The 21,399-nt window shown below is 37.3% G+C and overlaps 2 protein-coding genes across 4 annotated transcripts in view; both read left to right on the top strand.

Moving 5' to 3' along the window:
- Positions 1–6,748: 6,748 nt before the first annotated feature.
- Positions 6,749–9,808, top strand: abrab (actin binding Rho activating protein b). The gene is made up of 2 exons (XM_043217218.1): positions 6,749–7,507; positions 8,833–9,808. The coding sequence occupies exons 1-2, from the start codon at positions 6,885–6,887 to the stop codon at positions 9,314–9,316; spliced, it is 1,107 nt and encodes a 368-aa protein (XP_043073153.1). The 5' UTR covers positions 6,749–6,884; the 3' UTR covers positions 9,317–9,808.
- Positions 9,809–11,977: 2,169 nt separating this feature from the next.
- Positions 11,978–21,399, top strand: part of samd12 (sterile alpha motif domain containing 12) — a 62,553-nt gene continuing 53,131 nt past the window's right edge. Inside the window, exon 1 of one of the 3 annotated variants that reach the window (XM_043218203.1) lies at positions 11,978–12,132. In XM_043218203.1, coding sequence (XP_043074138.1) covers positions 12,120–12,132 — 13 coding nt within the window. In that variant the 5' untranslated portion in view covers positions 11,978–12,119. Of the gene's footprint in view, positions 12,133–12,267; positions 12,743–21,399 lie in introns of those variants that run through there. The other 2 variants (XM_043218201.1, XM_043218202.1) reach the window with 2 other exon arrangements.

Here is a 21,399-nt window from a genome sequence, read left to right as displayed (position 1 = left end):
CCCTAAAAACCAGTATTTGTGTGAAACGTAAGAAATGTCTTTGGTCTTTCATTGGCATTAATGTTTTAAAGTTTGAAACTGATTTGTTTGTATAGCTAGTTTTGCAAAAATGTAAGAAGAGAAGCATGTTTTCCCATTAAGTCTGTTTAGCCCATTCACATTTGTGTACATTCAAACTTCCCAAGAATCGTGCCAGGGTGACGTTAACCATGGCCAATCTTAACATCTTCAATTGCACAACTTCACTGCGACACCAATGAGTAAATAGTTCATTTTAAATATGCATCAACTTGTTGATCTCAGGGTCTTTATATTTTTAAAATGCAATAGTGGTTACTGGCAGAACTTCGGTTTTAGAGAAACAGATACTCAGTCTATCGACAGCTCGGTTGCCCTGGAGATTTCCCCGCTTGGCATTGTCAGGCTGCATTGATTTTAGGTCTGAAAGGGAAATAAAAGTGTAAACACACAGTTAGTGGTTTGGGACTTTTCTTCCCCTTTTGGAAGTCCAAAAGGTGTTCGTGGTGATGGATGGGTGAAGAGAGTAAGAGTGAAATTTGGTTTTGAGGCTGAAGGGAGAGAGGGAACGGACTGAGGTAATGCAACAGACTAATGGGAGGTGTTTAGAAGAGTTATGATGGAGCCGCGAGCCTCAAGGCCATCAAAGGCCTGTTCATCAAACTCCCTCTCGTCCTGTTAGCCACAACTGAATCAGACCCAAGAGGGTCCTTTCCCCCCCCCAGCCACACTAAAGTGATTGACTGTCAATGTGCTCTGAGAAAAGCACTGTTTGCTTGTTTGCTCAGTGGCATTAACCTTTATTTCACCAGCAGCAATCCTAATGTTTTTGGAGCGCAGCAACACAGCACCCTTAGAGAATCATGCCCTTGACAAAAGTAGGACTGTTGATTGCTTTCAGTGAGTGACTTTACAACACTGGCAAAATTTTGTATGCTAGTCACGTCAAAGAAAGATCGCAGGGCCATAAATGGGTGCTACTTTCCCCAACAAGCAGCCCAGAAGGAACTGGCAGACCCAACAAAATGAAACTTACGAAGCAACCAAGGGTTCACACAAAAAATGCAATATAAATAAGGACAGAAAAGAATGAAGGTACAACACAATAAAAGTGGATCTGACCACAAGGGGGCAGCCTCAGCGGAGGAAAAAAAAATCAGTATTTGTGAAGTCTTACAGGCATTACGTGGCAACAGACGCAAATATATCATCCTTTTAGGCTATGCACTTACAGTATGTGGACATATGGTAACAGTGCAGTATGTTATCTTAAAAATATAGCATTCGAAATTTCAAGGAAGCTCTCAAGAAAATCTGTTGGATTATACAGTATGAGATATTGTCTTGGCTTATCTGAAAGCTAAAATAAAATAAGACACGTGAGGTTTTCATGCACAAGTTCTCAGACAACGGACAATATCATTCCTCATGAGAATGCATTAGTATTATTTTGACAGAAAGGCTCGTACCCAGTTTCACATCTTTTTGAACATCTAGAAAACATCTCACTTCAGTCGCATACATGTTAAGAAAAGGGTTCGTGTCCTCTTGCGCATCTGAGGTAATCTGCACGGACAATCCAGGATGAGTATTTGTGTAGGAACGGTTTCCTATCCGTTATGTCCAAAAGCACAAGTATTACAGTAGAGGACAATCAATCATGTAACATGCACAAAAAAGGCAAGACCTCTCAATTATATCTCACTGTAGTAGAGAGGAAGCATGTTTACACGGTATGGCCCTGTCCTCCCTCTCAGATATCCAGCGGAACTCCTCGATTTTATTCTTCATTTTTAATGCTGTAATATGGTGTTGTTCTTCTCAGGAAAATTTATAATGGATGTACTAACTCTACCTCAGGAGATTTAGTGTCTGACACACAATTCTGTAGCATGAGGTCATGGCTTGCTGAGTTTGCTTAACTCCTCTCCATAGGGATGCTGACTCAGGGGCAAACTCATAAATATTAACAGATTCCTGAGAATAAATTTATTACAATAAATAAATAAAATGGGAAAAAAAGAACGAGCATATATTGATCACAATTAATTCCGCTTAACATGAAAGCTACTTATCTTACAATAATTATCATTCAATCATCAAATTACTATACAAATAACATAAAGACGGTATATTTTGTTTTAATATTTGTTTAATGGCAACTTTTTTTTTTACAACACAAGGCCAGTATCGCTGATATCAATGCTACTACAGATGTCTCTATGATATTGTTTCCCCCTAATATTTAACCATTTGCCAACATTACAGTATTGAGAGCTTTTATCAATTATGAGACCAGCAAGTTAGACATGTACTAAATTTTAAAAAAAGTTATGAAACACTGACTTTTAAATTAAATTAAAATGACTGATTTCCTCGTTCTTCTTTTGTTATTTGATCATGAAACCTCAAAGCAGCTGGGTTGTTAGGTTATTTTGGCTGCTGTTACTATAGATGTATATACATAGATACCTCATTAGCAACTGTTGCTATCATAGGTACACATAGGTACATCATTTTTACGGGCTGCTATACACTTAAGCCGTCTGCCATATTGCAGTCACCATAGGTATATATACACGTAGACATCTCAGAATTCATGTGGCCACAAAGATGTTCCGCGTCTAAACAAATGCAGTTCTTGTCGAGAAAAAGAGAAGCAGCAGTTGTGAGTGGGGTGGCTATTTATTTATTTTTTTATTATAATATATTTATTCTTTTAAATGCTTTTTAATAAATCGGCCAGGACAAACTAACTACTCTTGCCAACCCTTGCGCCAGACACTTCACGCTCTGTCAGTCACACACAGGAATCGAAAAAACAACAAAACATGATGATTTCGCGATCCACCGCATATGTAACTCTTCACCTTTTCACACGCTTGCCCCTAAAAATGGATGCATTACAAATGTGTCTAATAAATTCCAAACCAGAGAGTACCTCTCGGTCCATAATGAGCTCATCTGATTGCATGAGTCCACTCACTCTTCCTGACACTAAATGCTTGCGAGATGGGTCGAAGGTGGGGGTGGGATTTCTCCTTTGGCCGGTCGGTGGGTTTGCTGCCGACTCCTGATCACGTACAAGCTAATTTACCGTCCATTCCGTTTATTTATGAGGCCGCTCCAGACGGCTAAACACGATCAATAACGCTCATTGCAGCAGAGCTTTATTGGATTAGAGACAGATTTGAAGACCACAAGCTGACACTGTTGACTTTGGAGCGCCCAAAATGTTCAAGGCAACGCTTAGGTTGTTATCCATGAAAAGAGGATGTTGTGATTATTTTTTTTTTCCACTCATCTGCTTTTTCTCTCTTATAATTTCTATGTCTAATTTCTATGTCTGTCAGAGAACTGGGCACTGCTTTTCCTCTACTGTGCGGTCTTGCAGGTATTTTTCATTTATGGTTGGCAGCTAAAGTTAAACGGCTACTCCAAAAACAACATAGCACAATATGATTCTCACAGTACAAATATTCTGTAATAACTATGAGTAAAACCCTAGAGTATAATTCTTCAAAATTGTTACTTTCGGGACAAAAAATTGTTATTTCGATGGCAATGTGTTCCACCTACTGCAAATATTTTGAAAACCGAAAGCTTTGCCTGCAACCTCAGTGTAAAAGCAGAGTGATGTATTTACCTCTTTTTTTTATCAGCATTTAAGACTTAATGGTGCCTTTAATCAGAGACAGATTACCACAACATAAATCCTATTTCCCCGCTCAGAATGATACGAAAATCAGAAACCCCAGGGCTTCAGATAGTGCGGTGAAGTCTGTGCCTGCTCAATTAGCTATGATGGCCAAACAAAACAAGCCCGGGAACGGTTTTAGACTCGGAGGAATTGAAAGGCAAACAGAAAGGCGGAGAAACAGGGAAGTGCGACACGCACCAGCAGGTACAGGTGCTCTTACTCTGACTCTGGACCCAATTGTCCGCCTTGACTAGGAGAGATTTTCAGCCCAGATGGATGAAGGAACCGCTGGAGCATAAGTCTAGTGCAGACAGCCGTACCAGACATTTGGGAAGTCGATTCACACCTGGCTTTTTGGATGAGGTACCCATCCATACCAATGATGAAAGTAATAAATCAGTTGAAAGCTTGGTCGGAATGGAAACCATCTGAGGGCTGGTGTAGGACAAATATTTGTGTACTAAATGAGGTATTATGAAAGGAATGAATTGTGAACTGAGATTGAGCTGTGTCTCAATTAGCATTTTTATTTAGATGAAGTCGTGTGGACAGTCAAAACAAACGCTCTTGGCCACGAGTTTTCTTTTTACAGAGGTTTTGGGAAAGTGCGGGGTGAGACGAGGTTATTTAAATGGTCTCAGTTCGAAACACAAAGGGAATTTGGGGCCTTGACATTTGACCTGCATTGCGGAATGACCCCATATATCATTCGTTCTGGATGATCTGCCTTTATCTCAACATCTGCACATGATTGTGCTTACGCTCTAATGATAGTCTGCATTTTTGTCTTTAAATATCTCCTAAAACACTTTTCAAAGACCAGTTTGTCACAGATGACTTATTGCATTTATGCTTTGGTAGACGCTTTTATTTTATTTTATGGTAAACGTTATAACAATTATAGTCATATACATATAATATCGAATCAGCGCATTAAAATTATTTTAATATATATATATATTGTGCTACAATTGCTCTTAGTGTGCTTTGGATCAAATAAAATCAGCTTTTAAGTGAGTTTAAAAGACTGCTTTCAAAAATGCATAAAAAAATCATAATTACTCCAAACATTTACCTGCAATGTGTATATTGTACTGAAATTATACATAAGTATATGTGCACTTTAAAGTATTAAAATAAAAGTATTATTTAGTAGCCTGCATGAACAGCTCTTCTCAGTCTTTCAAATTGAAACACTATTGTTATGTGGACCTCTGCTGGCGATTCAGTGCATACACACTTTGCAAACACCAACAATTTTATTAATTTTGCAGCTAGTTTTTATTTATTTATTTATTTATTTATTTTCTCTGTTTAGGTGATTTGCAGATATGGTATTTAATTACGGTTGAGATTTAATGTGATAATTTCAAATGTCTTGTATGTTTTGTAACCTATGCTGATGTTTCGACCGAACTGATTTTTAGTTTTAGCTCTTATTATACTCTGTGTGTCAAATGTGCTACCTTGTTAGTCGATATTACTGCTGAATTTGCTCTCTCTCTTTCTTTGGTGTAGAATCAAGAGCAGTCTGGAAAACGCTTCGTTTGTCTAGAGTTCTCTTGCAGTCACAGTTCAACATCATGTGACTGACAGCCGGCAGCTGCCTTCCCTTTGCTTCATGCAGATACTATTAATAATGCTTCTCAATGCTATCAGAAAACAAACCGATAAACATATTTGACATACTTAAACACCTTTTAGTCAAATACACAAAATTTAAATATGCAAGAACAGTCTTCGGCACTTAAATGCTTTTCTATGGTATAAAGAATGAGAAGCATTTCTAGTTCAGTTGCATTATAATTTTGCCAAATCCTTTCTGTCTTAGCATGCTGCCAGGTGCAATGCAAGACTATCCGCTGTCTACGCAAGCAGAAACTCCTGCAGTGTCTCCTTCAGGTGACTTTTTTCCTTCCCAAACACATCTTTGCTTCTGTGTTGGATCGACTCCTTGACGTTTGCCCTTTTCTTAATCAAATTGCTCATTAATTTCTTCTTTATAGTTATTTATGTTGTTCTCTTGCTTGGACTATAGGGAGATATGCTATCCTATAATTGCAGATCTTATGTCTACTGAAAAAACCCTGTTTATCCCTTTACAAGTAACAAATGTATATGCAAAAAATGTAATGTATGATTTACTTCAAGTATTTTCACTCAAATGCATAAATAATTAGAAATAACATAACGCATTGAATCAAACATAAAATTTTGAAATAGAAAAAGTAAATAAATTTGTAAAATTTGTAAACAAACTAAAATTAATTTTCTTTTTAAACTCTGAACTTTTATGTAACATATATATATATATATATATATATATATATATATATATATATATATATATATATATATATATTAAATATATATATATATTAATATATCTATATTAATATATATTATATATATATATATATACTATATTAAATTATATATATATATATATATATATATATATATATATATATATATATATATATATAATGTGTTAGCTTTATTATTTTTCATAAGGCTAAAATAAACCATGTGGTGTGGTGGTCAAAGTGTGGTGGTCTCCAGCTTTAAATTTAACAATAAGCTTTAATACAGAACATCTTCCTTTAACTTTTAGCTGGAATTTTTATCAAGGATCTATTCATTCCTACTATATTGACTGTTGGGGAACCTATGACCCACACAGTTCATACTGGTAGTTTACCACTTGGCTTAGACAACGTGGACGGCGTTGCTTTTGCTAATTCATGCTGCGAATTGATCTTGATAAGCATCAGGTAATGTGTAAGACAAAGTCAGCAGAATGCAAGCATCCAGATAAGATGCACAGAGTAGCTGTCTGCACATTTGCGCAGCCTAGGAAAAAGCTTAACACTCACTGACATCTTTGCCCTGTTTACCCCCAGCGATGGGCAACGTCTATGATGAAACGTGATTCCCCACCAATCCCAGAGGTCGGTAAGTGTCAAGGAAAGATGATCAGCAGAGATGCCTGGCATACTTTCCACCGCCATGTAAGGTTGGTTCACCCATTTCAAAACCACTATGCACTAAGGGAGAGCTCAGAGTCTAGAATTTACTACAGGTTGGGAATCACAACGAGGTGCTACATAAAAGCCATCAGGGACAAAGAACTTAAATGAGTGAAGCAACCCCTTGGAGGTAAACGATGTCAGAAAAGAAGCCCTCAACGAACAAGAACATTAAAAAGCTACGTGCCATAAGCATGGTGTGCGGCTTAACACGGAGCTGGCAGCAGTGGGTGAGCGAAAATGAAGAGAAGCAGTCCAGCGAACCCAGCGGATGGGCCCCGAGTTACCCAGAAGACCCCAAAGATGCAAAAAAAGTTGTCCCGAAGATCAAGCCATCTCAGAAGCCTCTTTCCAACCACGACCCTCGAAATAAAAACCAGGATAACGCGGAGGCCGCCGAGGAGTCACGCATCAAAACCGCCCAAGTGGTGAAAACCGTGACGAGGGAAGTTCAGGAGAAAAGTGCGGGCATTGACTTTTTGACCAAACGCATCTGTAAGGACCCTGCCGCGGATGAACTGGACAAGATGCTGAGCAAGAAAGGGTCGCCCACGCGCCGCAGGAAGTGCTCCAACATGGTTTCGGAGCTGACAAGGGGCTGGAAGGAAATGGAAAAGGACAAAAAGCAGGCTCAGGAGGGCGATGAGGATAATGAGGATAGAACCCTGCAGCTAGGAACCAACCAGGAGGACACCGCGAATAATAGGATGAATGAAAATACTGAATCTGCGGTCATGATCAAAAGATCTTCTGTTCTCATGTAAGTTTTCGACTTCTACTGCAACAGTGTTTTTTTCAGAACAAAGAGTGATAAAGCAGATGTGTGATCTTTTAATTGGATACGAAAGGTCAGTGGGTCATGCTAATATTTGGATGTTGTAAATCAATGTATTTATAAATTATGTTGTGTTTGATTGAAGTGCACAATTTATGCACCATTAGAGCTTTTATTATCTATATAATACTAAGTAATATAAGTAGCATAAGACAAAATTATTATTTATATTATTGATATATTGTCAAAGGCTAATGCAAGACTATCTTGTGATATTCATGATGAATTCTATTTTCTATTTTATGTGGGAGTCGAAACCCCCACAAAACTACATACTAGGTTATGATATGACCAAAATCTTACATCATCATATATTTAATTTTATTTAATGTTAACAATATATCACAATATAATTTTTGCTTCACATATGGTCTTACATATGTTTTTTTTTCAATAACATAGAAATGTTATGATTGGTCGTCAGTGTCAATATCACAAATAAATACTCTTATTAACCTTTAAAAATCTCACTGAAGATAACTAAATAGTCAGCAATTAAATAAGAAACTAGAAGCAGTTGGACAAAATAACCACTGTAGAAAAAATAAATAAGAAATGCTGCATACATGTGAAGTAATCAAGTATATAAAATTGCATATTTTCGCTGTTTAAATTAAATATATATTTTGTATTATAAAATTACAAAAGTGATTTAAACAAGAGCACTGAAAGATTTTCTCCCTTTGTTGTTTGATTGAGGTGAATGACAGACAGCAGGAAGATTAGACTGCTGTCACTTTAAGAGCAGCCTGGATCCAACTAATTGTTATACCTGATATCTCTCTCAGCTGTTTGCTTTCACTAAAACCTACTGTGGTTATGAGGATACTTCCAAAGACAGGCATTTTGACACCAACAAGTGTGTACTTATCTGCCCAAGGTCTACAAAGTCTAAAGAGGGAACTATATCGAAATATAGAGAACTAAAGCATGCATATAGCTGCTGATTGCGTTTCGACGGCTTAAAATCACTTGCTTTTGAACGGCAGTGCTTAAAAATGAAAGCAAATCATTTGTTATTGTGACCATGTAGCACTTCGGCCCACGTGAACGTGTAACCACGATAGAGACAACAGTCCCAAATCTTTACCAGCCTTCAAATGTTTACCAGTTAATTGTGTTACTCGTATATCCCTTCACATACAGATGATATGATCAAATGGCTACAGTATAGCACATTTTGTTGCACTTAAGATACCTACTAGCCTTACTAGCTGCAGTGTTTTATACATAATATGTTATCTTTTTAGGGGCAAGAAGGATGTTGAAGATGCCAACAAAATAAATACCCTGTCCAAAAAATACAGCGCTGTGGGCAACTTAAAAAGCCGCTGGCAAAACTGGGCATCGGAGCATTCCGTCAATCAGAAGCTCAACCCCTTCAGCGAGGACTTTGATTATGAGTACTCCATGTCAACACGGCTGCGGAGGGGTGAGGAGGGCTATGGGAGGCCCAAAGAGGGCAGTAAGACAGCAGAGAGGGCCAAGCGCGCAGAGGCACACATCCACCGGGAGATCGATGACATGTGCTTCATCATAAGGACCATGGCGGACCCGGATCCTGACGGTTACACCAGAGTGACTTTTGGGGATCTGTTTGACAGATATGTGCGGATTTCCGATAAAGTGGTGGGCATACTAATGAGGGCCAGGAAGCATGGAAAGGTGGATTTTGAGGGGGAGATGCTGTGGCAGGGCCGGGATGATGGCGTTATTATCACTCTGTTAATATAGACACAGTGTGGGGACTCTAATCTGAATGTGAAGGATTTTGCTGCTGTTGGTAAAATATGTCACATAAAATATATAAATATAAAAAGGTACGATTGTATTTAGTTATATTACAAAATTATCATGGTTCTGTTTACATGTATGTATTACAGTTTGCAAGTTTGCAGACTGAATTTTCTGAGCTGTCTCAGCTCTTGTCGTGTTTGCTTATTTATGTGCGTGCATGCATGTATAAAGATTTGTTTTATTGAATCATGCTTTGTAAATAAGAAACTGCTCAAAGCAACTGATTTTTTTTTCTTTCTTTTTTTGCACTAAAGGGCTGAAGTTAGCATATTATTTGTCGTACTGTGAATCATCCAGAAGAGGGAGCAGTGCACTAATTCTATAATATCCTCCTTGCCGTGTATTTGAAGTTATTATGAAACTGGAAATTATCTCTGCATTTAGTACGTGATGTACTTTTAATAAAGTACAAGTATTTGAGTAAAACAAGATGGGTCTTTGTTTTGATTAGCATAGAACTGGCAATGACATCTGTCTTTTGACAATTTGGACATTTGGATCAAGATTTATTTATTCATTTTCTTTCAGGGCGATTTAAAATGAAAATGAATAAACTGCCTCTTTCAAAACGTGTCACATTACAGCAGCAAATGGCGACATGTTCATGGGAAGCTTATGGGAATTGTGTCAACCTAGTAAGTGCATAACGTGACCGAGCAAACTGATAAGCAATGCCAAACATTCTTTGATTGTCATTTGTCTGGAAACCAGAAAAACTAGAGCTGACTGTAATCATCAGGAATGCTGATTAAAAAAAACAGGGTTAGCAGTAAGCGCTGTCTCATTACATAAAAACATAATACATAAAAATACATACATACAATTCTTATACCTGGACCCGAAGGACAGGCAAGCTCTGTGGATCCACCTGAAGGTTTCAATTTAGATCAGTTACATAATATTCAGTATTTTCCATATTTGCAAAGGTAACTGTCCACTGATGAGAAAAAAAATATATATATATATATATATATATATATATATATATATATATATATATATATATATTTTTTTTTTTTTTTTTTTTTTTATTTATTATTATTTATTTAAAAAATAAAAAGTATAATTTCAGGAAAAGCCACTTGGTTGAACCCCAAATGGTCATTGTTTGTCTCAGGATCCATAATGTCTACCAAGGGACTCTAACTGTAATGACATTGATCATGAAGCAGACTCTCCATTCACTGGCTGTCTGTGGGTAGTTGGTTGAAAAAGAGCCTTGAGGGTTGTTGAGCTGCCAAAAGGCGACCTCTAATTGTCACAAATTACAGCTGGAAGATGAAATTACTGTGTTTTACTTTCCTGAGACTTGGATAATGATCTTGTTCTTAATGTAGGATGTCTCCACTATATCTGTGTACAGATATTGTCCTCCATCTCCCTGCCACAAAAGTACCCCCAAGACAGACATTTCATTAGAGTGGGTTCAACAAGATTGAAGCAATAATATGTGCAGGGTTTTTTTTTTTTTTTTTCAACCAAACCTGTTCAAAATAATTTCAGACTGCCACACAGAAAACCCAAAGTGAACCGTGTGTAATTATAGATGACATATATTCCAACACATTTCCCATAACCTGAATTAGGTTGTGATGTGATCAGTTCACAGCGACAGGGATGTAGGTTTACATGATAATAGTTTTCAAAAGGCCTCATGCTCATCATTATTGTATTCACTCATGCAAAAGAAACGGTGAAAGCCTGAGTTCTGCAGACAATGATCTGTGTTTATAATGATGCCTCTTCAGTCTCTGCAATCTCTACTTTATACTAGCTTCTGTCTCATCCTGGGATGTCAAACTCTTTTATGGGAAGTGGTCCTGATTAAGAGCTCAATAAAGAATTTATGTGGCTCTCCGGTTGTTCTGACTCAGTGCTGTCCTTTTTTGGACAGCTAGGGCTGAAAAAGTAAAAGGAAACCTTTGTGTTAGAAACCACATGATAAAAAACGCGTTTTGAAGGGACCTTTGACCTACAGTGTGAGATTTTGGAGGTTAAGATTTATATGTCTGTCTTTCAAAAATGTTAGAACTGATAGCTGTTAAGAAATCTCGGTCACAGTAGTCAGAACATTTGAAAAATAATATTCAGTTTGAGGCATGCAACAGGTTCACAGTTTCCCAAGTACATATTCCACAGAAATAAGCCATATTTGTGAGCAAAAACTTTAATTTCTTGCAGCTTGGAATGTGTTTATAAGATAAATATTATGTTGCATGAATACTGTATTATAAATATATATAGTCATATATTTTTTTTTATAAAATTAGGTTTTGCAAAGTTTACTTTCAAATATGTAATGTGACATTTCTAGCAGCATATTATTCTCCCATGTTTGTAAGTTGCTTAGATGAATGTAAAAGTTAATCAATCAATCAAATAACAAACAAATTCACCATCATAGATAAATAAAATACAGCCTAAATGTTTATTCATGTGATATTGTAAATAAATAACCATTTAATATTTAAACATAACTAACAAACATGTCTATGCTGACTAATATAATTAGTTGAAACAGGTTTAACGACGTGGTTGCGGAGCCAGTAACTTAAGACGGAACTACAATACCCATGGTTCTTAGAGTACACATTTCACGCTTTTTCAGCATACTCGGCTTTGACAGAGGTTGCTTGCAAGTGTTAATAAGCAAGACGCTTTGGTAGAGTGGGGCAGGCTGCTCAGACAACCAACAGCTTTACCTTCCTTCCCATAATGCGAGAACACATGGAGTAGCAGCATGGCTGTTCAAGGTAAGACTTTCACAAACGCCTCGAGATTTATAGCTGCGGAACTGTTTGTTTACTCAAACGAACAGCTCCAAGAGCAAACAAACAAACAAACGAAGCTCGCCCTCGGCCGGGTTTGGGATTATGATTGGCTGCCGATCAGCCGCAGATCTTTGTCCTGCTCCTGCGCTGGAAACCTATGACATGGAGATGGGCTCGCGGGGCCCGTGGGCTGGAAATCAGTCTATGCATGTACTGTAAAGATTCACGATCTGCATCATTCAGCATCTGCACGTCCACCCACTGATTCACATCTCGTCGCGGAGCACCATTGAGAGGAGCGGAACGTAACACAGCGTGTTCCCTCTCCGATAGAACCGTTTTAATGATTGGAAGCCGTATTTTGTGCGACTCTTTCGCGTAGGTCGTTGAGATGCGATGCGCTCTTCGTTGAGGAGCAGCGGACTGTCGCGAGCGCGAGATTATTAATCAGTTTTCGCGAGGCGCGCGAGCTGGACGCTTCCGTCAGACAGGTGTTTCGTTCGTGTTTCGACCACCTGCTCTGGTACCATGATGTTAGGGCAGTCTCCTCACCTTATCGGGGGAATCCTCTGGATTCAAAACCCAATGCGAGGTAGGTTTGTCTCCGAGGACGTCTGTGTCTCTGTAGTTAACGATCTGTCGTTTCTCGAAACTTGCGTTGAACGACGACTTATCGATCGTAGCTATATCGAATCGACAGATCGAGCGAAGCGGTTTTTGTAACGCCATTAACGATGTCAAGAATTAACATCGCTTAAGTTTAGTCGCATGTATGATCTAGTGATGTTTCTGACAAGTGAATGCTTATTAAAGTTGATTTGAGGAAACCGGGACTAGCTAAGGATTTATAAAATTGATTTAAAGTCCTGGCCTCAAAAATATTTCACATTCTCGCATAGGAAAAAATACAGTTCTGATATACACTACATGTGTACGTTTGTGGCAGCGTGCCCCAATAACCCTGCATGTACAGTACAGTACAGTACAGTTGTCCCAATGGAACCTTTCCCTGCACTGACTATTATGGCTAACGCAGCAATTGTAAAGACAAAACCATGTAACAAAAAGTTTCCCATATTTATAGAAATATGGGAACATCTTAATTTGGAAAACAAATGGGGATTTGGAAAACAAATGGGGATTTGGAAATGTTAGTAATGCAATAATTGTTTAGTTGTTCGAGTTTTACTGTTTATGTTGTTTCCCATTCATATTTTTTTTTTTTTTTAAAGCATTTTAGGCAACCGATTATAGAGTTAGTCTCAAGTACTGTGTTGTGTATTCGTAAGTTCAATGAAGACGAGGTAAAATAAATGCATTTTAACAAGTTTTTTTTGCTTTCCTTTTGGTGGTTCATCCTTAACTGGCGGGTCATGCTGTAATTTGCGTCCTGGATCGGGCCAAAAGCTAAAATTACATAGCCAAACCTTTTGTAGTCAGCTTTTTGAGGATGTCTCACCTCAGCATCCAGTCAAGAGAGTAAAGTAACTGGCCACTTGTGTGCACATCTTTAGAGATAATAGGCTGTATACATTGTTCGGTGTAACTTCTTGCTTGCACTGCTGGCCTTCTGTTTTAGTCCACAGAAAAATGGGCACTCCCTACGGATCTGTTGCGAAACTCTGAGTGATTATATATTTTAAACACTTTGTGCTGTAGTGTGGCCGTTCAAAGAGTCTTGCCGTATCATCTCAAGGGATCTCATACCTTATCTTGCTCTGGGTGTTTTTGTATAAATGCTTTGGCTCTTGAAAACACTTTTTACTCTGCTTCGTGATTGGTCAACAGGGATGTGACATATAAACTGAAACCAAGCCTGAATGAACAAGACACAGCATTATTACTCAGCCGGAGGGCTGCTTAGTTCATGCTCTGCCGAATGTTTCATCCTTAGCGGATACTTCTCTGCTTTTAGAGTGATGCTTGAACAATATAAAACGGCAGAACGCTAGATTTCTGCATGCGAGATATGCGCGGCGCTGACATTGATCTGCGAAAATATGTATGTTGAAATGTTTGGCATGTATAAAAAGAGGAATGCGGGTATGCTTCCTGCGTGTGAAATTGCGTTGAGAAATATTCGCTGGAATGGTCTGTGACGGAGCGCATACATAGTCGCAGGAGACATTCAAAGACATTTGCGTTCTCAAGCCCCTGAACTGACTCGAGATCAAAACGGCGAGAGACTCCCACCCACTCCAGGCAGACTCGGAGACTGATGTGGTGCAACACATTGCTAATATGTATGCAACGCTGAAGAAACCGTCGAAAGATAGTACGTTCCAGAACACAGCTTCTGAAGAGAGCAAGCTCTCGCCTTTGATCAAAAGAATTGACAAGGTGTTACAAGAACCGGTTTCTGCTATATAGGGCAGTTGAGTTGGTACTGATTCTTTTAGATGAAAAAAGTTCTTTGTTACATTTACGGTTCTACAGATCGGCAGTGCTATTCCTTATTTAAGACAAGTTAGTCTAATGGCGCATTGAGTTTTTTTGATCACACTTTATTTAAAGGTTCAGTTCTCACAGTTATCTATCTCTTAACTTGTAGGAAACAACCTAGTAATCTACTAGCACTACTATTAAACAACCAATATGCTAGTAATGTGCTTGCTAATGAGCAAATAGTTGGTCCTTGAACTAAACTGTTACCTAATTTTCTTTTAGCATGCATGGGGACCTGTTTTGAAATCCTGACCTATATACACACTACTGCTTTGAGTTTCGGTTCAATACGATTTTTTTCTTTAGAAATGAATGCATTCAATTAATCGAAAGAAAAGACATTTTGCAACAAATTATTTAAATAATTTATTTTCTTTTGAAATTTCTACTTGTCAACAAACCTGAAATATATATATATATACACACACAAAAATATTGAGCAGCGCAGCAGTTTTCATAATAAATGTTCCTTTAGTACTATGTCAGCATATTAGAATGACCCGGTCTAGATAATACACTGAATAACATAACCGAATCATTATGCTGCAGGTCACGGGGGAGAAAGGCAAACGGGTACCGATTTTCTCAGGCATCTCAAATACCATGCCATTGATATTGTAGAAGTTAATTTTAGTTCTTTAGAATGTAAGAAGAAGCTACGTTTACAGAATGTAGAAAGAGTGCAGTCATGTAACTTGGCTGGAGGCTAGGAAAAGATAAAACCCAAAGGAGGCTTTCATGCATTTGATAAAGTTAAAGAATGCTTGCAAGCGGGAGAAACTTTTCTCAAGGTATGAAAAGTTTAAGTTTAATATTTATATAACGGTATCACAAAAATTCAACATGCTTGGCAAATGAGAAATAGGATTTGCAGAATGACGCCGGCTGCGTACTCCACTCACATTGAAGCTGGCGATACTGGAAATACTTTAGAGAGACGATGTAGCAACTTTGTTCTGAAGGTTTCAGATTTTGTAGGCTTAGAAAGCGTGAAACCAGATTAATATTGTTACATGCACCAGTCTGAGAGGTTTAAGTTAATGCTATTGGTACGTGGCTGCACTTTTCTTTTCCAAGATTTTAAAACTTTTTCAATCGTGTTGTTTGCAGGAGACCGAAATTTTGTTATTATTTACTGATAATAACCTCTTCAGCTGCAGCTCTCAAATATCTTTAAATTGCATTCAAGTCAACCGAGTTTGATCACACTGAATTTGAATATGTGCATATTCATCGGTCAGTCATTGAGGATTGGATTTCCACAGAATAATCGGCTTTGATCAAGATCACACCACAATGCAAGGAACGCTATACATGCATTTAGTGCAAGCATTTCTCAGTAAGTTACAGGTGTCTGTGCAACACCTGAGCAATGTACAGTTTTAAGCAATGTAAAATGAAAAGTTGAAGTGCTAAGGTGGGGTAAAAAACGCGATTATGTACATTTCTTCTTCGATCCGATAGGTGTTAAAAGAGACCTAACATATAGAGACTGAAACTTTTTCATCCCAAGTGTCAGGGCTGTGGCTGAGTAAGCTGCAAATGCTGTCTCACCCACTGGAGGGATCAATATGGATTGCTCTGCACGTCTATTTATTCACTCCTCATAGCTATTTTTACTTTGGAGAGTTGACGCCGAAGGGAAGGGATAAAGATAGTCAGTCTAATTTAAGCTCTGATTAATATTCATCTGAATTGAGGCTAGAAGAGCTGGGGACTATTGTCATGTTCACAGTAATGAAGCATATAAAATTTGCACAAGTATGCATGTTCAAAGTCTTTTCAGTATTTTTCACACAGTACCTGATTAATTTACTGTAATTGAAGTACTTTGTGCAGTGATTAACAAATATATCAGTGTCGCATTTTTATGTTAACGTCTGTTTCCAGATGATGTAGGCCACTTTTTGTTGAATGAGTTCAATGTCAGTTTTCATTATATCATAGGGTTTGTTTAATCAGTATTATTTTTGAATATGCATTTAGTTTTTTTGCAAGTATAAGCTTCTTATTTGCATGCTAAGCAATGCCATTCCAACTGTTGTGGTCAGTAATAAGTCGTGTGCCGTCAAGATTGCTGTAAATTCATCAGATGCTTTGCACTGATCTTAGGTTTATAATCTTATGACAGAAGCTAACAAGCTTAATATCAGAAAATTCTCACATTTTGCCAAAGTTTTGCACCGGATCTTGCTTCAACATAATTCAGGTAAAGAAATAGCTTTTTAGAGAAATGTTTCAGATGAGAAATATAGCGCTGAATGTACTGTATGTTGCTGAACTCGATGTATATTGTATGCTAATGCGACCATTAGCAGGAAATAGCATATCAGGTGTCCCTTGCCTTGGTTACATTTGCTGAGGCGACATATCAAATTTGGGTAGCCACAACCGGTTGAAGTGGGGAGGTCATAAATAATCACAGCAGAAAGATTCCGAGTAGCAAAAGAAACAGATAAAACGAGAACAAAATAAGATGACAGGTGCTCCTTTGTGGATCTTGAGAGAGGTTTAACAAATATAAAAAGTGCACAGTCCCAGTGGACCGACGCCATGCAAGAAACTCCTTGTTTCTGTAACAAGTCACAAATCCCTAAAATAGGATTTTGAAATGCTTTCAAAATCTTGCTTCTGATTAAACATTTATATCCGTCTCAGTACTTTGCGTCCATATTAACTTGCAATTCTTGCTATTTATAATCTCTCTCAAGACCTTGACTGTTTCAGATGTGCAGTGAGCGTTTTGCCTGTTTTTGTCTGCTAAGCAAGTTATTGGTAGGTCAGTGCTGAAGATATTTTTAGAGTAAAGTTCTCTATTTAAAGTGGGTCACTACCTTTTTTTATTTATTTTTTTAAATTTCACTAGAATTAGTAATGTATTTGGAACAATGTACAGTACATCATCTGTTCTGTTGAATGATATGTGGAAAAATCAAAACCCTACATACATTAATGCTTGGGACATAACATCCAGTCTTAACTTTTGATAAGATGTCAGATTGAATCACTTTAGAAATCTTCCTCTTGTTTTTCTGGTCAGACTTGAACCCGACTGACCATCGGTACCCTGAGATCCAGATCGGATTTGGAGTTGTAATGAATTCAGTAGCCTCACGCTTTGTCTTCTAGGGCAGGGTCTAATATCCGTATCCAATTCTAGAATTAAGGTGACCTACTTTATAGAGCAGGGACAATCCCTTTATCTTGGATGATGGCTCAAAATTGAGAAAGGGGGCCAAGATTGGAGGCTTTTTTCTTGGCTCACATATGGGACAATTAGCTCTCTCTTTCTCTCTTTCTCTGTGCATCTTCAAAGAGCTCAATTAGAGCTTTAGCAAGCGTGTAACAAGGAGTCCACTGAGAAGTGGCCCTGCTGATTTGAAAGCTGTTCTTCAGAGTTTTCTGAGCTAGCATTATTGAACTTTCTTCTCAGATTTCAGCTGCACAGGCCTGCGTATTTAGATCTGTCTAGCAGATAAAAGTCGAGTCAGACACATTAAAACAACTTGATAGCAGTGATGCGTTTTCTTTTTTCCTCCCATTAGACATGCTTTAGATGTCCACTGGCTTCACGTCGCGCGCATTTTTGTGGTGAATTTTGGATTACAAATGCTACAGTGAGTTTTCTAGGTTGCAAAACTTCAAGGTTATGGTGTAATAGTACATATGCTTTTACTTTCTTCACAGCAGTTTAAAATTTGGAAATGTTCGTATCAGAACGGTCTCGACACTTTCTGGATCTTTAGATGCTTGTACAGCCTGTAAAGCATTTGAAATGTGGATTTAAAGGCCTGCGGCACAGTTTGGCCTTTTTAAAAGCATTGAGACAGAATGCCAAAAATTCAGTATGATCTCTCAGCTGCCTTTCAACTCTCAAGTTCATTACACGCTACTTATAATCACTTGTAATATTTTGGATATTTACTGTGTATCATGTGTAATAAGCATAATGTTTACATTAAGATATACTTGAAAGTAGGTATGGGCATTCAAAAAATACATTGTATTCAAATAATTGGGCTCATAAAAACAAATATTCTAATATTCGAACTCAAAATGATTTCAGAATACCCCAGAAATAAATATGACTTGAGAGACCGTTCATCTCCAACTTCTGATTAGGAAACTCATATTTGCAATACATCTGATAGCATTTGAAGGCAGTATAAGTCTAACAAAGATTGTGTGCCTACAAAGATACCTTTTGTGCTAAACCACTCTCGAGGAAACTTATGTCTCAGGATCATCAGATAAGCTCGAGTAGAGTTGCGTTTACCTGCAGTCGTGAATCCAGTTATGGATAGCTGTCTTTCCTCATTCGACTGCTGTTTGGATTTCATGTGATTTCTCACTGTGGTGGTAATATTATGATAACTCGGTTTCACTGATTCGTTCGATCAAACTAAATTCTATTTTGTAAAATCATTAAGCATAATCTTTTTAATTAAAGGAATTCTAAACTTCCCAGGACGGACAACGATATTCTGTGATCAAATATAATCAGCTTGTTAAACACTTGACAGATCCACCTCATTTAGGTACAAGCGACTTTTAGTTCCATGCTTAGAATTTATTGTGGCTTTACTGTATTTATATCCATCAAAGTAACATGTGGTAAAATTAGTGTCGTTTTTATTTTTCAAACAATAATTACAGATTGAATATTCAGATGTTTGCATATTTGTGCACAGCCCTACTTGGAAGAAGAAAAACAATTATAATTCAGAACAGTAATAGTCATGTTGTCCTGCCTAAATCCTTTGCCATAATACATTTCTGTTGTTTTGTATATGTATTATTCAGCTGCCTTATTCACAGTGGGTGAGTTAGGGTCGTTTTCTTTCCTTGTGTCTTTTTATTTATGTATTTATTTGTTTGTTTTAAGTGAAGATGCGCTATATTTGATGGTAAAGACATTTATAATGTTACAAAATATTTCTATTTCAAATAAATCCAGTTTTTTTACTTTAGTAAGAAAGTATTTATTAAATTAACGTGAAAAGTGTATCACAGTTTCTACAGTACTGTTTTCAACATGATATTAAGAAATGATAAAATTTAAGAAATAATGAATGAACAAATTACATTTTTAAATATATTAAGAGAGAATAATTATTTTATTATTAAATTATAACATTTCACAGTTCGATTTTTAATCATAGTCCTTGAGTCATAGTTGTTTTGTTTTTTTTTTCTTTGTGTATAATTTATATACTGTAATAGGTTCGTGATTTTCAGTGTGTGTGTGTGTGTGTGTGTGTGTGCGTGCATGTCTGTATTAGAGCGGTTGACAACATTCATAGCGAACTGTCCTCAAAGTACATTACTCTAAGCTTTGTTTCTTCACCCCATTCAACTAGCGATGTACGTTTGTGTTCTGAATCAGCTGATTCTCAACTAACTCCACTTCTTTTTCTGGGTCACACACTGAGTGCACAAACAAACCACTCCACTTTTAAATGACCTGCCATCTAGCCTTACTTCAGATTGCATAGCCATCACAAGCACAGCCTAACTCTTCATGACGCACGCTAGAGAGCTGCAGATGATATACTCACTATACTGCTGAGGCTAAGGGTAATGTGAGTCGTGATTTTCAGACACTATTGAGCTGAATCGATCCTCTGTTCATTCATCCTTTCCGGTCTTTTGCATTACAGGAAACGGCTCGCTATGTAAACCAACACTGCCTTCCTTTTCATTTATTGATTTATTTTTTTGTTGCTTTATCACAAATCACTCTTTTGTTTTGTTTTGAATTATTTGTAAGTCAATGTATTGTCAAAAACATGCAGTTATAGCAAACTAATATTCATCTTCTGTATATTTTTGTGATGAACACAGTTTTTTTTATTTTATTTCTTCATTAAACAATGCTTTTTTAAATATATACATGTTTCTGTAATAGTACTATGCACTGCAAGAAACATCAAGGTCGTATGTTTGATTTCTGAGGAAAGCAGTGTAAGAAAATGCTGCGTTGCATTAATGCAAATGTACCGTAAATATGACAATTGTTTCATAAGGTGCCATTTTTGATTGGAAGGTTACAACAAAGGGCATTTCTGATTTAAATAAATAATAATATTGACAAAGTTGGTAGCTTGGGCTGTTTAGTTATGCATTTAAAAAATGTAAAAAATAAAATAAAATAAAAATAAAAATAAATATTGTAATATATAGTATATTACTAAATTATGTTAATTTATTTTAAATAGGGATGTCCTGAGCTGATCTCAAGGATCAGGATTGGGACCAATCAAGCATTTTTTTTTTTTCACTGATTGGTATCGGCTCTTCAAAACCCATTACTTATTTTCCATCAGATGTCATGATGGTGTTGTGGATTTGGAAGCAGTATGCAATTTTAAGTACTTTTACCAATCGCCATAAAATGAAAATGTATATGCGTAAAATACAACAAACAGTGAAGTCTATTCAAACATCCATGTTTAACATGTTGATCCATGAGGCCCTGGATGAGAAAACCAGTCTTAAGAAGTATCATGGGTATATTCGTAGCAATAGCCAATAATGCATTGAATGGATCAAAATTATATATATCTTTCAGTGGGTATTTTTTAATTTTTGAGTGAACTAGTGCTTTAAATGAGGGGGAGGAATGCAAGCCTGGATTAAAGCGTGAAGCATCTCTCCCTCTGTCTCTCGCTTCCTTCTTCTCTCAGTGCGCATGTCGTACAGAAGAGAGGAAGAACGTTCTGATCTATATTTAGAGGCTAAGGCAGAAAAAGCAACCTACCCACCTCAAGGCCCAACATCACCCTCCGGCACATGCACACCCCT

Source organism: Puntigrus tetrazona, chromosome 19 (genome assembly GCF_018831695.1).
Source record: "Puntigrus tetrazona isolate hp1 chromosome 19, ASM1883169v1, whole genome shotgun sequence".
Taxonomy (NCBI): Eukaryota; Metazoa; Chordata; class Actinopteri; order Cypriniformes; family Cyprinidae; genus Puntigrus; species Puntigrus tetrazona.
This window is presented reverse-complemented; position numbering and strand designations above follow the sequence as displayed.